The 17,048-nt window shown below is 41.9% G+C and overlaps 1 protein-coding gene across 6 annotated transcripts in view; it reads left to right on the forward strand.

Annotated features, from left to right (window-relative positions):
* Window positions 1-17,048, forward strand: part of LOC122550590 (metabotropic glutamate receptor 5) — a 591,737-nt gene that overhangs the window by 199,287 nt on the left and 375,402 nt on the right. For all 6 annotated transcript variants that reach the window (XM_043691557.2, XM_043691553.2, XM_087988035.1 and 3 more), the window contains one exon: window positions 10,154-10,403. In XM_043691557.2, coding sequence (XP_043547492.1) covers window positions 10,154-10,403 — 250 coding nt within the window. The remainder of the gene's footprint in view (window positions 1-10,153; window positions 10,404-17,048) is intronic.

A 17,048-nucleotide genomic window follows, 5' to 3' on the forward strand; every position in this document is an offset into this window, starting at 1 on the left:
TGATCTCAACATGTTGGTACTGAATCATTGAGTCAATATAAGAGATTGATATTGACAGTTCAATATTGAAGCTTTTGGCTATACTAATCAGTATAGACATGTTGATTTGGATTTGTCCGTACTGAGATATTGTTCAAGTTATAATAAAAGCAAAATTCTGCAGATACTGGAAATCAGAAACAAATACCGAGAATCCTGGAGAAACTCAGAAGTTCTGGCAGCATCTGCGGAGTGAAAACCAGAGTGTTTTGAGTCTGGTATGGCTCTTCACAACTCCTGAAGACTGAACAGGTCTGACATCAGCAAACCTGAACAGGGCTAAACAGGGCTAGTGGAGCTAAACTGAAAAAGGGGTCTGAAATTACGGAAAAAGTTGAGAAAAAAGCAGGCTGGATACAAAGAAATGGTAGGGAATAAAATTTGAAAGGTGTGGTTATCTGGAAGGATGTTGGGGAATAAAAGAAGAAAACCGAGAATCAGATAGAGGTGTGACAATGGAAAAGGCAAAGGGCTAAGGAGATTGGGAGGCACATATTACTAGGCAACACAAGGAGTGATTAGATGTGCTAGTGGGGGAGTAAGAACAGGTGAACTGAATAAAGGAGAAGGTAAGTGTAATAACATTGGAGTATTGTGAGATCACAATCTCTGGGTGCCTGTCTATCACTCATCCCTTTGTTGGTGTGCAATGGCACCTCATTCATCCCGTTTAGGGATGGGGCACCTAGAGGGAGGTTAAGATCCTTCAGACTTTGCTTACAAGCCAATGAATGAATCCATCCATGGTTAGAGTTATGGATTGAAGTGCTCTGCGCATCCAGCAAATACTGATTATTTAGTTGAACCTGCCTTTCCAACTGTCCTAGACCAACACCATGTCAGAATCAAAACATAAGACATAACTTGAGCAGATTCCTCTGCCCTTTGCTTTAGTTTGCATAAGATCCTTGGGAATGATGCCAGACATTCTCTTAGTTGCATCTGCATCTGCTTTGAATGTTGGAGAAAGTGAAGACTGCAGATGCTGGCGATCAGAGTCAAGAAGTGTAGTGCTAGAAAAGCACAGCAGGTCAGGCAGCATCCGGGGAGCAGGAGAATCAATGTTCCAAGCATAAGCCCTTCATTAGGAATGTGGCGGGGAGATAGGGGCTGTAAGATAAATGGGGTGCGGTGGGGCTGGGAACAAGGGAACTGGAAAGACGATAAGAGGATGCAGGTGGGAGTTGATGGTGACAGGTCGTAGTGGAATGTGGAGCAGATAGATGGGAAGGCAGATGGACAGGTGGGACAGATCAAGAGGGTGGTGCTGAGTTGGAGTGTTGATCTGGGATGAGGTGGGGGGAGGGAACATGATGAAACTGGTGAAATCCATATTGCTGCATGTGGTTGGAGGGTCCCAAGGCGGAAGATGAGGTGTACTTTCTCCAGGCACCACGTGGCTAGGGTTTGGAGCTGAAAGGGAAGGTGTGGGCACAGATTTTACACCTCTTGCGGTGGCAAGGGAAGGTACTGAGAGTGGACAGTGGGTTGGTGGGGGGCGTGGACTTAATGTGGGAGTCGCTGAGGGAGTGGTCTTTGAGGAATGCTGATAGGGGCGGGGATGGAAAAATATCTCTGGTGTGGGGTATGACTGTAGGCGGTGGAAATGACGGAGGATGATGCACTGTATCTGGAGATTGATGGGTGGAAGGTGAGGAACAGGGAGTTCTATCCCCTGCACCGCTGGGTTCTACCTCTTACCAAAATTCACAAACCTGACTGCCCTGGTCCACCCATCGTTTCCACCTGCTCCTACCTCACTGAACTTACCTCCTCATATCTTGACACCGTCCTGTTCCCCCTTGGTCCAGGAACTCCCCACACATAGTTGGGACACCACTCACATCCTCTACCTCCTCCATGACTTTCATTTCCTCACCCCAAATGCCTCATCAAATCCATGGACATCCATCGAGTCCCTGTACACGTCCATCCTACATGCTGAAGGCCAGCAAGCCCTCCATTTCTTCCTCTCCCAACAAGTACTCCTCCACCAACACTCCCATTCAATTGGTTGAACTGATCCTTACCCTCAACAACTTCTCCTTCGAATCCTCTCACTTCCTGCAGAATAAAGGAATAGCCATATGCCAGCCTCTTTGTCAGATATGTGAACAGTCCATCTTCCATAGTTACACTGGTGCCTTTCACCACCTTTTCCTCCGCTACACTGGTGACTGTTTTGGCGCCACTCCGTGCTCCCACGAGGAAGTTGAACAATTCATCAACTTCACGAATGCCTTCCATCCTGACCTCAAGTTTACCTGGACCATCTGGGACACCTCCCTACCCTTCATGGACCTCTCTGTCTCCATTTCTAGTGACCGACTCAACACAGACATCTACTTCAAACCCACCAACTCCCACAGCAACTTGCACTACACTTCCTCCCATCCCCCTCCTATAAAAATGCTATCCCTTACTCACAATTCCTCCACCTCCGCTGCATCTGCTCCCAGGAGGAGCAATTCCACTCCAGAACATCCTAGATGGCCTCGTACTTCAAGGACCACAATTTCCTCTCTCATGTGGTCAACAATGCCCTCTACCACATCTCCCCCATTTCCCAACCTCTGCCCTTGAACACCACCCCACCAATCTCCGGATACAATGCATGATCCTCCGCCTTTTCCGCCACCTACAGTCAGACTCCACCTTCAAAGATATATTTCCCTCCTCACCCCTATCAGCATTCCATAGTGACCATTCCCTGCACAGCTCCCTCATTAGGTCCATGCCTCCCACCAACCCACTCTCCACTCCCAGAACCTTCCTTTGACACCAGAAGAGGTGTAAAACCTGTGCCCACACCTCCCCCCTCACCCTCTTCCAAGGCCCCAAAGGATACTTCCACATCCGGCAGAGATTGTCCTGCACATCCAAACACCTCATCTACTGTGTCCATTGCTCCCAATGTGGTGTCCTCTACATTGGGGAGACACAATGCCAACCCATGGACCATTTCAGAGAACATCTCTGGGACACATGCACCAAACGACCCCAGTGCCCTGCTCTTCAACCCCCCCCTCCCACTCCGCCAAGGACATGCAAGATCTGGGCCTCCTGCACTGCCAAATCCTAGCCAACTGATGACTGGAGGAAGAATGCCTCATGTTCTGCCTTGGGACCGTCCAACCACAGCATCAACTTCGATTTCACAAGTTTCCTCATCTCATCTGCCCTCGCCTCATCTCAGATCCAACGGTCCGACTCGGCATTGCCCTCTTGAACTGTCTTATCTGTCCATCTTCCTTCTTACTTATTTGCTGCACCCTCCACTCTGACCTATCACCATCAACCCCACCTGCATCCACCTATCACCTTCCCAGCACCTTCCCCTCAGCCCTTCCCCCACTCCTATTCATTTCTCACCCTCCCCCCCCCCCCCACATTCGTGATAAAGGACTTATGCTTGAAACGTCGATTCTCCTGCTCCTTGGTTGCTGTCTGACCTGCCGTGTTTTTCCAGCATCACACGTTTTGACTCTCCTTTGAATGTTTTAGTCCTAGGCAGTTCTGTCATTCTCTAGCTGTAGATCTATGTCAGTGCTGTGCTCGGTTTACTTACTCAATTGAATGTCGATTCACTTTAAGTGGATGAGGGAGTAGAGTAGGGAAGTCATTGAAGATTTATATCTGTTTCTTTACAGATTTGCACTGAGAGATGGGCTTTTAGGCTGAGTCTCTTGTGCTCTTGGTCCTGGCTTGGGGGTAGAATTCGGAACCTACGTGATAAAAAATAAACATTTGTTACTGTCACTAGCTTTCCACTTTATCCAAAGTTTAGTAAGACTTTTCTGTTTAATGTGCAGCTGTTAGTAGCAGATTGTAGGCATGTTCATTAAATGACTATAGATAATCATCCCTTTAGCACAGGCACATTCTACTTGCTCTCCTGCCATCCATTGACCCTGTGTATATTCATATACATTATGCATGTTCTTCGACAGGAATATAGAAACACTAAGAGACAGCAGCATTGGTACATGAGTACTTCTTTGTGCACTCATAATTGCAAACAATGATGTCAAATCTCCAGAATTGTGATTGGTTGTTTGTGTTACTAGTAAGCAGAAATGTGACAAAGGCTAAATTAAGATTTGAATGTTCTGTCTAAAACATGGTTTGATGTCGTCAAAGAACTAGAGTTGTTGAAAATTAGTACAGTATTATGCAATGTGTGTACCTGAGATACTGTGAAGTTTTCATCACGAGGCCAGCTTTGTGATTGTGTCTTTGTCCCATGTAAGACCTTGAGGAAATCAGATGTGTATGTTATCCGAGTTATGATGAAAGGTCAGTGAGCTGATGGTGCATGAGTTGCTGAGTGTTGAAGCTCCTTTTGTGTTTAAAATCCAAAGCCTGGCATATGTGTGAGAGGCAGTACTACTGTGGTGCAACTGGTGCTAAATTTGTAGTTGCAAGAAAATTACAGACATTGAGTACATGAGACATTTAATAGAAATGCCTGTCACCCAATCTTATATATAACAATTCTTTGTAATGACAAACTTATAATTATACCTCACAACAATATTAACCCACTCATAGGGGCATAAAGTATGGAGTAAGCAGCGCAATCCACCTGTCCTTTTATTACCTGTCTACACTTTTAAGGGGTTGAGTACACCTGCCTTTGCCCCACTTTAAGTCCTTAAGCTGTCAATTATTTTCGACTTAAGAGCTGCTTTAGTTGCAATATTCAGCTGACAGGAGGAATTCAGAGTCTAAAAGTGTGGCGCTGGAAACTCATAGCTGGTCAGGCAGTGTCCGAGGAGCAGGAAGGTCAATGTTTCAAGCATAAGCTCTTCACCGGGGTGGGAGGTGGGGGGGGGGGGGGGGGGCCAGGGGCTGAGAGATAAATGGGAGGGTGGTGGAGCTGGAAGGGTAGCTGGGAATGCAATAGATGGATGATGGTGGGGGGTAATGGTGATAGATTGGAGCGAAGGGTGAAGCAGATAGGGGGAAGGAAGATAGACAGGTGGGACAGTTCAAGAGGGTGGTGCTGAGTTGGAGGTTTGGATCTGGGATAAGGTGGGGGTAGAGGAGATGAGGAAACTGGTGAAATCAGTATTGATTCCATGTGGTTGGAGGATCCCAAAACGGAAGATGAGGTGTTGTTCCTCCTGGTGTCGGGTGGCTAGGATTTGGTGGTGGAGGACCTGCATGTCCTTGGCGGAGTGGGAGGGAGAGTTGAAGTGGTTGGCCACAGGGTGGTGGTAATGGTTAGTGCGTGTGTCCAGGAAGTATTCTATAGATGTGTATAGTTAAAATTTCACTGATTACAGAGAGGCAAAAGAGAAAAGATTGCATTTGTTTTGTTGAGCAGTGTTATGTTTATATTCTGTTGAGCAGTGTTATGTTAATATTCTTTCTGCTTTTCTAGTCATATCACTCTTCACAGGAGAAAAATCAGGCAGTATCATTAATTTTGGATAATTATAGGATAACATGTGTGGGATAGTCACTCTTTATTATATCCTAAAACTCTTTTATTTTATGAAATAGGATAGAAGTGTAAAATGCATAAGTACTTGGAACAACAACTGTGCAGTTTTATTTAGATCCATTTGATTGTTTTTTCTATAATTTACTTTTCTTTTATACTTCATTGTTTACCAAACAAGGACATTTGGTGGTGATAAACAAAAATATTGTATTTGTTTAACATTACCCATGACATCAAATGTCTCAAAGCACCTTACAACCAAATAAATACTTCATAAATAAAAAAAAACTTTTTGAAGTGTAGTCACTGTTGTGTTGAACATGAGAATTAATTTTTGCCAAGCACAGAGAGGGTAGAAAAGTAAATTAGATAGATTAGATTAGATTACTTACAGTGTGGAAACAGGCCATTCGGCCCAACAAGTCCACACCGACCCGCCGAAGCATAACCCACCCAGACCCATTCTCCTACATTTACCCCTTCACCTAACACTACGGGCAATTTAGCATGGCCAATTCACCTAACCTGCGCATTTTTGGATTGTGGGAGGAAACCGGAGCACCCGGAGGAAACCCACGCAGACACGGGGAGAATGTGCAAACTCCACACAGAGAGTCGCCTGAGGCGGGAATTGAACCCGGGTCTCTGGCGCTGTGAAGCAGCAGTGCTAACCACTGTGCTACCGTGCCGCCCATTAAAAGTGGCTGTACACTGCCTAGTGCCAAATCAAACATTTAGCAAGAGTGAAGTGTTTCTTGGGAATACACTTAGGTTAATTCCTAAGGCTATGAAGAACTAAAACGTTTTTGTTTAAGAACTAGTATTGATTATATTATTTTCAAAAAGTGAAACTATAATTTGACAAAACAATAGAACAATGGATAAAACAAATCTAAATATTTTAGGTCAACAATGATAGTACAATGTGGCTAATGTACAATGGAATCACACATAGTCTTTGGAAAAGTAACACCAATGAAGCAAATAGAGATTTCTGGGTGTGTAATGCTGAGGTGAAGAAATGAATTTTAAGAAAGATTTAAATAAGGAGAAAGAAATGGATAAGCAGAATATCTTCTGGGTAGAATCCCAGAGAATGGTAGTCATATGACTAAAGATTTGTTCACAACCTGAAGGGAAATGTACAGATGCATGAATGGTCTGAGTTAGAAAATAATATATTTGGCAGGGGAATGCTAGGCTGGGACGATGTAACAATGAAATGGTTGGATTAAGTTATCAAAATATTTAAAGGTAAAAATAGAAATACCTGCTTTAGGGTTGGGTTTAAGATTAGGATTAGCTCCTGATTGAAGTCGAGTGCTCTCACCTTTTAATTGATGAAAACATTTCCAGCCAATTTGCATGTGAAGCTCCTCAGTATATAGGTAGAAAAGGACACTACCAATGTGCTACAAGAATCCCCAAGCCACCTTTTGACTCTTTTTAACAAACCTCCTTATTATACTGCACCGAAGAGCCTGAAAATTAACATGATATAGGATTAACTACTCATGAGTTTTAACAACAAAAGTACTTGTCTCAACAAAATGATGTAGCTTCTTGGATGATTGCAAGTTTCAAGTTACATTGACTCATTATGCATAATTACAAAGACTGTTAGGCTCCAAATATCACATCTGATCCATTGAGCTCAAAAAGTGGACTGCCTCAATCCTCTGGGAGAAAGTGAGGACTGCAGATGCTGGAGATCAGAGCCGAAAAATGTGTTGCTGGAAAATCGTAGCAGGTCAGGCAGCATCCAAGGAGCAGGAGAATCGACGTTTCAGGCATAAGCCCTTCTTCAGGAATGAGGAGGGTGTGCCAAGCAGGCTAAGATGAAAGGTAGGGAGGAGGGACTTGGGGGAGGGGCGTTGGGAATGCGATAGGTGGAAGGAGGTTAAGGTGAGGGTGATTGGCCAGAAAGGGGGTGGGGGCGGAGAGGTCAGGAAGAAGATTGCAGGTCAAGAAGGCGGTGCTGAGTCCGAGGGTTTGGACTGAGATAAGGTGGGGGGAGGAGAAATGAGGAAGCTGGAGAAATCTGCATTCATCCGTTGTGGTTGGAGGGTTCCTAGGCGGAAGATGAGGCACTCTTCCTCCAGGCACCTTTTATCTTAACCTGCTTGGCACACCCTCCTCATTCCTGAAGAAGGGCTTATGCCCGAAACGTCGATTCTCCTGCTCCTTGGATGCTGCCTGACCTGCTGCGCTTTTCCAGCAACACAATTTTCAGCTGCCTCAATTCTCTGCGCAGGATAGTTTGACATCATCAAATTGGGAGGAACCTCCAACATTAACTTTTTCAGACTCATGACCTTTGTATGTCAGGGACTTTAATTTTGAGGCATTGAGGAGGCAAGCCAATATAACTCAACAAGAATGTGACGAATTGGGAAAAATTCAGAGACTTGCACTTTATGGAAAATGGTATATGGGACATTTCTTCAAATATCATGCTTCTGAAAAGTACTGAAATTTTTGTTTGACTATATTTAATAATATAAACTCTATAGTCAAACTTGTGTTAACATTTGCTAGGGTTTGATTTTAAGCTTTACAAATGTGTGAAATTAAGATCATGCTGCAAGAATTAGTCTTGCCCCATAAATATAGAATTTAGCAATAGTTAAAACATTGATGGGAAGCCATTTAGAACATAGAACATAGAACATTACAGCACAGTACAAACCCGTTGGCCCTCGATGTTGTGCTGACCTGTGGAACCAATCTGAAGCCCATCTAACCTGCATTATTCCACTCTCGTCCATATGCCTATCCAATGATCATTTAAATGCCCTTAAAGTTGGCAAGTCTACTACTGTTGCAGGCAGTGCGTTCCATGACCCTACCACTCTCTGAGCAAAGAAACTACCTCTGACAAATGTCCTATATCTATCACCCCTCAATTTAAAGCTGTTTCCTCTCATGCTAGCCATCGCCATCTGAGGAAAAAAGACTCTCACTGTCTAACCTATCTAACCCTCTGATTATCTTAACTTTCTCAATTAAGTCGCCTCTCTACCTTCTTCTCTCTAATGAAAATAGCCTCAAGTCCCTCAGCCTTTCCTAGTAAGTTCTTCCTTCCATACCAGGCAACATCCTAGTAAATCTCCTCGGAACCCTTTTCAAAGCTTTTATATCCTTCCTATATACGCAATACTCCAAATGTGGCTGCTCCAGAGTTTTGCACAGTCGCAGCATAATCTCATGGTTCAGAAACTTAATCCCTCTACCAATAAAAGCTAACACACCTTATGCCTTCTTAACAACCCTATCAACCTGGGTGTCAACTTTCAAGGATCTGTGTACCTGGACACCGATATCTCTCTGCTCATCTACACCACCAAGAATCATACCATTAGCCCAGTACTCTGCATTCCTGTTATTCCTTCCGAAATGAATCACCTCACACCTTTCCGCGTTAAAATCCAGTTGTCACCTCTCAGCCCAACTCTGCTGCTTATCTATGCCTCTCTGTAATCTACAACATCATTCATCACTGTCCACAAAACTACCAACTTTAGTGTCATCCGCATATTTACTAACCCATCCTTCTATGCCCTCATCAAGAAAGGCAAACAACAGTGGATCCAAAACAGATCCTTATAATATGCCACTAGTAACTGAATTCCGAGATGAATATTTAACCTGTGAGGTCCATGCCAGCTGTGTACCAAAAGCAGTTTAGCTAGTCCCATCCCATTACTGTAAGCTCCAACTTCCTATTTTTACATTTGAACTGCTTATCTAGTATATTTTTAAAGACATGATTGATTAAAGCCATTATTGAATCTTGCAAATTTGGTGTCTAGGTATTGCATTTCATATTGCAACCATTTGCCGTGTGAATGCATTTTCTTCTTGTTGCCTTTGATTCTTTTATGAATCACTTTAATCCAGTGTCCTCTGATTCTCAACACTTCTGCTAATGGGAATGACTTGTTTCTATGCATGTTTTCATGATTCCTCACAATTTTGAAAACATTCATCAAATCTCCACTCATGCTTTGAATTTTTGTGGACAGAATAGTTCCTTTAACCTATTGCCGTATATTTGGAGAAAGAATCACAATAACCCCTTTTAGAATAAGTATACAGTTTTGTATTTTTAGAGTTGCAAATGAGGCATCACTCTTGCATTTCAGCACTGCTGTAACTGATACATTGTCAGGCTTCTCTAAACTTAGAGATTTGTGTTATATTCTAATGGTCAACATTACTAGACTTACATTGGTGATATTTGCATCCGATACTAAAGCTTGCCAAGCATCATACTTGTAACTAATGTGACAATTTGCATTGTGAATATAAATGTTGATTAGAATATTCTATTCACAGCACAACTGTGTGGATGTTTTGATGCAGATAAAGTCACATAATAAGATCTTTGTTTAAGCAAATTCATTCAAATTGTTATTTCAAACATATACAAAGTTTGTACCTTCCTGAATTCATGCTGTTATAGAAATTGAATTTTGATATGAATAGAATATGTTATTGTTTCTACATTACTAGTAACAGGATGAATAATTGTAGTCAGTTAAATATTCTGACTAAAATAGCAAGAGCTTACACACACACATATATATATATACATATATATATTTATGTATAAAACTGAGATTAATCATCGAATCACAGTGACGCCAAATGCTTGTCTTGTAGGTAATTATGGAGAAAGTGGCATGGAAGCTTTTAAAGAGATGGCAGCTAAAGAGGGAATCTGCATTGCTAACTCCTACAAAATCTACAGCAATGCTGGCGAGCAGAACTTTGATAAGCTTTTGAGGAAGCTGCGCAGTCAACTTCCAAAGGCCCGAGTTGTGGCTTGCTTTTGTGAGGGCATGACTGTAAGAGGGCTGCTGATGTCCATGAGGCGACTTAGATCATTGGGAGAGTTCCAGCTGATTGGCAGGTAAGTGAAAACTTCAGGCTTTACTGAATGAATATTTATATATTGCTGTGTTTCAAGTCCAGGTCTATAGACTTTCAAAGATTGTAAAAATAATAATGACAGAAGCGCTACAGTTTGACTCAGCCATTTTCAAAATTTTGGATTAAGCAACCAGCTTAAACTTGAGTAAGTGAATTGTCCATAGAGGATCGATAAATTCAAGACTTCTCTCAAAAGAAACATGCTATTATTTTTTCTGCTTTCAGATACTACTTTTTCTACATTATGTAGTCCATCAGTTGTTGTCTATAGCTGTCACTGTGCTTTTCTGCATGATGCAATGCCGGTATTTATATTTTGCCACTCTTGGATATGAATCAAACATAAGGAGAAATGAAAAGTGGTTAGGTCTTACAGTCGTTGAATATTACCATACAGGATAGATAGGATAACAAGGAGAGATTTGTCAACATTTTTGAAACAGGTACAAGAAAAAAAGATAAATAAAAATGAATGATTTTAAATCCCAAGTTTTATGGATAAACTGTTTAGATCCGTCTTGAATTTGTGCAAGCACTCTTCCAATCTACCGTCATAACTGAAGTGGAAAATTGATGAAATCCTCAGATAGTTAATATAAATAGCTGCAAGTGATAAATAATGCCATTTCTCCAGGGATTTTTCTAGCCTTCTAGGACAACCGTGGCAGGGGTTTGAAAGTAAAGGATGACAGTTTTTCAACTTTTGATGTGACAGAAGTGGAAAGATTTTATTTTCCTCTAGATCTATATGTCTTTAGGAAGGAATCAAAATGGTTTTAGTTTTATGGAAAAATGTGTGAGAAACATCTGATAGGAGGACATTGGGAGGTGAAAGGGGCACACAAAGATTTCCAAAACCTCAGAAAATGGGGAAACTGGGTAATTGTGGCTAGAACATAAAAGGAGATTGGAGAATGTGGAGGCTATGCAGAGTTGGAGACTAGGATCTCATGGGAGACGCAGGTCAGAATTGTTTCATTTCTTCACCTGCACATGGTTGCCCTCTTGATTCTTTAAACATTAATTGCTAGAAAGAAGCTGTAAGTAGAAGTACTTACTGGAGATGACCCATACTTTGTCAGATAAATTTGATAATATTTGTAAAAATCATATGACCCGATCTCATATAATCTGATATCATGACATCTACTATATGCCACAGTCTCAGGCAATATAATGTCATCTGGTCAGGTGTTCAAATTTCAATCTTTTATATTATTTTCTTATCTTCCTTTTTGTCTCTTGCCTTTTCTCAATCCACTTTTTCAGCAGAAACTTCTGCTGTTCATTGGAGCAGAAGGCAAGGTGGACAGAGGAACTTAATTAGACAAGAGGCCAAAAATCCGATGATGCGATGAAAGTTTGCACTTTAGTTCTCTGAATTTTAAAAGTAACCTGAGCTTCCTGGTGGCAAGCATCAAGAAGTCCTTTTCAATCCATTTGCATGACATGCATGTTCATTCAAAGGCCAGCTCAGTGGATTTAATCTCTTCTTCACAATTTAACCACGTATAAGTGAGATGAACCAGGCATGGTGATCATCTTTTTGGACTTTTGAGTGAGTAGATATAATTTTGTCCTGTTTGGGGAGCATTTTTCCATATCATGCCATAACATTAATGAGATGTATTGCATAAAATAGAGATATATTCTTCAATGCTGACTGGAGAAGTAGAGATTAACATGAAACTGAAATATAGAGAGAAATGAAGCATGCAATAATGTAGAAAACAGATGAAAAAGAAGATCACGATAGACAAAATGGAATATGGAAAAATAAGTTTGCAATTAATATTAAAAGGCTTGGCAAATAATTTTGGGAGCATATGAAGTATAATGGAATAATCTAAGAGGAGGTAGAATAGCTAAGCTTCAAACAGGAGCCTTGCAGAGATTGAAGGTATGGAAACAATGTGAAATAAATATTTTCCAGCAGTAAATATAAATAGTGACAGAATTAAGTGTATTGGTGTAACTGTTGATAAGATAGTAACATTCAAAATTATGGTAGGACTGAAGGTGGAAGAGTTTTGAAGGAAGTATTGAATGTTGAAGGTTGAGGGAGGTCAGAAGTTGTGCGACAAGTAATTTTCAATTCACTTTAGGTATTAACTTGTGCTAGGATTTGGAGAACAGCTAATGTATTACCCATATGCAAGAAGACAGGGAAGGATGTGTTGTGAAATGATAGACTGATTCTAATGTCAGTTGTGAATGAGCTCTTAGAAGCTAAAATTGAACTGAGAATAGTAAATATTTAGATATGCATTAAAGAAATCCAACATGGTCTTATACAGGCACGTTGTGCTTCACAAATATATAAAAGTTTTTCAAATTGAACTGAGAAATAAATGAATGTAGTAGTAGATACAGCAGTTTTACTTTTCAGATATTTCATAAACTGTCTCTCAGGAGGCTGTTTCTAAGAATTTAGGCATGCGGAATAACAGGAAATGTAACAACATGGATGGTAAAATGGTTGATTGACAGAAAATAGAGGATTAAGATATTTCACAACAGAAAATGCTGGAGGCACATAATGGGTCAAGCAGCATTGTGGAGAGACTAATAAAGTTAATATTTTGGTTAGACTGTAGCTCTTTTAATATTTCTACAAGAATATAAGAAATAGGAACAGGGATAAATCAGATGGTTGCCTAGTCTACTCCACCATTCGCTCCCCAATCATGGTTGATCTTGGGCTTCAGCTACTTTTCCCTGGTTCCCTGAGAAACTGTCTACCAAGCTTCAAATGCATTCAATGATGGAATTGAAAATGCGTCTTTTGAGTTGAGAATTCCAAAGAATTGCAACCTTTGAGTGGAGAATCTTTTTTTCATCTGATTGGGTCCTTATGACTGTTTCCTTGCATTTTAGAATCTCCAACCATGGGAAACGATCTATCAGCATCAACATAATTAAGCCCCTTTCAAAGTCTTGCAAGTTTCATTGAGATCACCTCTCACTCTTGTAAACTTCAGTGAAGGAAATGTGTTGCTGGAAAAGCGCAGCAGGTCAGGCAGCATCTAGGGAACAGGAGAATCGACGTTTCGGGCATTAGCCCTTCTGCCCGAAACGTCGATTCTCCTGTTCCCTAGATGCTGCCTGACCTGCTGCGCTTTTCCAGCAACACATTTCCATCTCTGATCTCCAGCATCTGCAGACCTCACTTTCTCCCTAAACTTCAGTGAATAAAGGCCCAAATTGCCTAGCCACTCATCATGGGAAATCCCCTCATACCTTTTCTTAAGTGTGGAGACCAAAACTACCTACAGTACTCTGGATGTAATCTCTACTACTGATACTTCACTCAATAGTAAAATGACTATTTCCCACTAATTTTAATGGTTTTGTCAGGGTAATTATTTTATACAACTCATAAGCAACAGGAAGCAATATACAAACAATTAAAAACTACATAGTTTGGCACATGCATATGCTCATAATACAGAAACCGATGAAGATTAAAAAGGAAAATATGACTTAGGGACAGGAGTAGGCCATTCATGCATTCTAGCCTGGACAACCATTCATCAAGGTCCACCATTCACTCCACTTTCCAGTGTGCCCCTCACAACTCTTCCTGGGGAAGAAAAGTCCACAGACTAATGACCGACCGAGTCAGAAATATTCTACTCATTTTAGTTTTAAAAGCAAGACCTTTTATTCTTAAAGAGAATCTACAAGTTCTAATCTCTCCGACAAAGAGAAATATCCTCTCAGAATCTAGCCTGTTCGGTCCCCTTCAGGATCTTTTATGTTTCAATAAGTCCACACCTTATCTTTTAAACTCCAATGGGCAAATGTTCAATATTTCTTCATAAGAAAAATCTTTCATCTGAGGAATGAATTGAGTGAACTTTCTGTGAACTGCTTCTAAAGGAATTATGTCATATTTGAAATAAAATAAACAAAATTGCACTCAGTACTGCAGATGCTATTTCATACATCTCTCCTGTGGAAATCAGACAGCTACTGAACTTTTTTTAAAGAGATCAGAAGTCTCAGTGTGGAGATGTCTGCTAATATCTGTGATGCCAATGACTTGGTGTGTTGGATAGCGTTCGATGGATAATCCTCAAGGTCAATCAGACAACTTACCACAATAACACATTACAAATCACACATGACATTTTGAAAAGAAGGCAATAATGTTTCATTTTTGAAGTCAGCTAAATCATAATTTGCCAATTGTGTCACCATGTCAGCTGTGCGAACAGCAGTATTTGAAAATGCTATTTCACATGTAAACCAAACATTTGATCAAAATAGATTTCGCACACTTTTTTAAGGGACCTGGTTAGAATAATAACAATAATTTTCATTTATGTCCCACAAAAACACTCCATGCGCTCCATAGAAGCATTATCAGGCAAATTTTGACATTAATCTGAAACAACAACAATAGTTCAAAACTTGACACCAAGCCATATCATCACAAAATAACACATTTGATTTACATACATGAATATTCTTTTTAGTTTTGCATTTTAATTCATTTATGGATGCAGATGTTGCTAGCTAGACCTGCATTTATTGCCCGTCTTGAATTGACCTTGAAAAGTGAGCTAGCTTTTTGAACTGTTGCAGTCCTTAGGGTGTCGGGACAATCAAGTGCTGTTAGGGAGGATGTTCTTGGAATTTAATCTATTGCAATGAATAAATCGCAATATAGTTCCAAGTCATGATGGTATGTGACTTGGAGGCAAGTTTGTAGGTGGCTGTGGTCACAGTACCTGTTGCCCTTGTCATTCTAGGTGGTAGAGGTGATGGATTTGAAAGGTACTGACTAAGAATACTTGTTGCTTCTTATAGATGGTACACATTGCTGCCCTTTGGGTGAAGAAAGTTGGGTGAATGAAGTTAATCTTGAATGTGATGGATGGGGTGTCAAACATACAGGTAAAAACAATCACTGCAGATGCTGGAAACCGACTCCCACAGCTACCTGGATTATACCTCTTCCCACCCTATCAAACATCTTGCAAAAATGCCATCCCGTATTCCCAATTCCTCCGCCTCCACCGTATCTGCTCCCAGGAGGACCAGTTCCACCATAGAACACACCAGAAGGAGGTACACCATGGCCTCCTTCTTTAGAGACCGCAATTTCCCTTCCCACGTGGTCAAAGATGCCCTCCAATGCATCTCATCCACATCCCGCACCTCCGCCCTCAGACTCCACCCCTCCAACCGTAACAAGGACAGAACGCCCCTGGTGCTCACCTTCCACCCTACAAACCTCTGCATAAACCAAATCATCCGCCGACATTTCCGCCACCTCCAAAAAGACCCCACCACCAGGGATATATTTCCCTCCCCACCCCTTTCCGCCTTCCGCAAAGACCGTTCCCTCCGTGACTACCTGGTCAGGTCCACGCCCCCCTACAACCCACCCTCTCATCCTGGCACTTTCCCCTGCCACCGCAGGAACTGTAAAACCTGTGCCCACACCTCCTCCCTCACCTCTATCCAAGGCCCTAAAGGAGCCTTCCACATCCATCAAAGTTTTACCTGCACATCCACTAATATCATTTATTGTATCTGTTGCTCCTGATGCGGTCTCCTCTACATTGGGGAGACTGGGCGCCTCCTAGCAGAGCGCTTTAGGGAACATCTCCGAGACACCCGCACCAATCAACCAAACCGCCCCGTGGCCCAACATTTCAACGCCCCCTCCCACTCTGCCGAGGACATGGAGGTCCTGGGCCTCCTTCACTGCCGCTCCCTCACCACCAGACGCCTGGAGGAAGAACGCCTCATCTTCCGCCTCGGAACACTTCAACCCCAGGGCATCAATGTGGACTTCAACAGCTTCCTCATTTCCCCTTCCCCCACCTCATCCTAGTTTCAAACTTCCAGCTCAGCACTGTCCCCTTCACCTGTCCGGACTTGTCCGACCTGCCTAGCTCCTTTTCCACCTATCCACTCCACCCTCTCCTCCCTGACCTATCACCTTCATCTCCTCCCCCACTCACCTATTGTACTCTGTGCTACTTTCTCCCCACCCCCACCCTCCTCCAGCTTATCTCTCCACGCTTCAGGCTCTCTGCCTTTATTCCTGATGAAGGGCTTTTGCCCGAAACGTCGATTTTGCTGCTCGTCGGATGCTACCTGAATTGCTGTGCTCTTCCAGCACCACTGATCCAGAATGTCAAGCATACAGGCTGGTTTGTTCTGCTCGAGTCTAGCTTCATGAGTACTCTTAGAGCTACACCCATCTAGGCAACTGAAGAACATTTTGTCCCAGTCTTGATTTGTAGACAGTGTTAAGTTGCTTACTAAAACGTTTCAGCCTTTGATCTACTCTTGTAGCTATAGAATACTTTGTCCAGTTCAGTTTATGGTCAGTGATCAGCATGTTGATAATAGAGGATTCAGCAGTTGAAATATCATTGAATGTCAAGAGCTGATGGTTAAATTTTCTCTTCGTGGAGGTAGTCAATTACCAGGAACTTTTATGGCACAGTTGATATTGGTTACTTCTCAGCCTAAGCGTGAATGTTGTCTTGGTCTTCTTATATAATGTTTCAGTACCCAGGAAGTTACAAATGTGCAGTCATCAACAAACATTCCCCACTTCTGATCTTATCATGAAGTGAAGTTTATTGATGAAATACCTGAA

This window comes from Chiloscyllium plagiosum, unplaced genomic scaffold (assembly GCF_037043375.1).
Source record: "Chiloscyllium plagiosum isolate Xiang-an unplaced genomic scaffold, Cpla_swu_hap1 HiC_scaffold_6, whole genome shotgun sequence".
In the NCBI taxonomy this organism is placed as follows: domain Eukaryota; kingdom Metazoa; phylum Chordata; class Chondrichthyes; order Orectolobiformes; family Hemiscylliidae; genus Chiloscyllium; species Chiloscyllium plagiosum.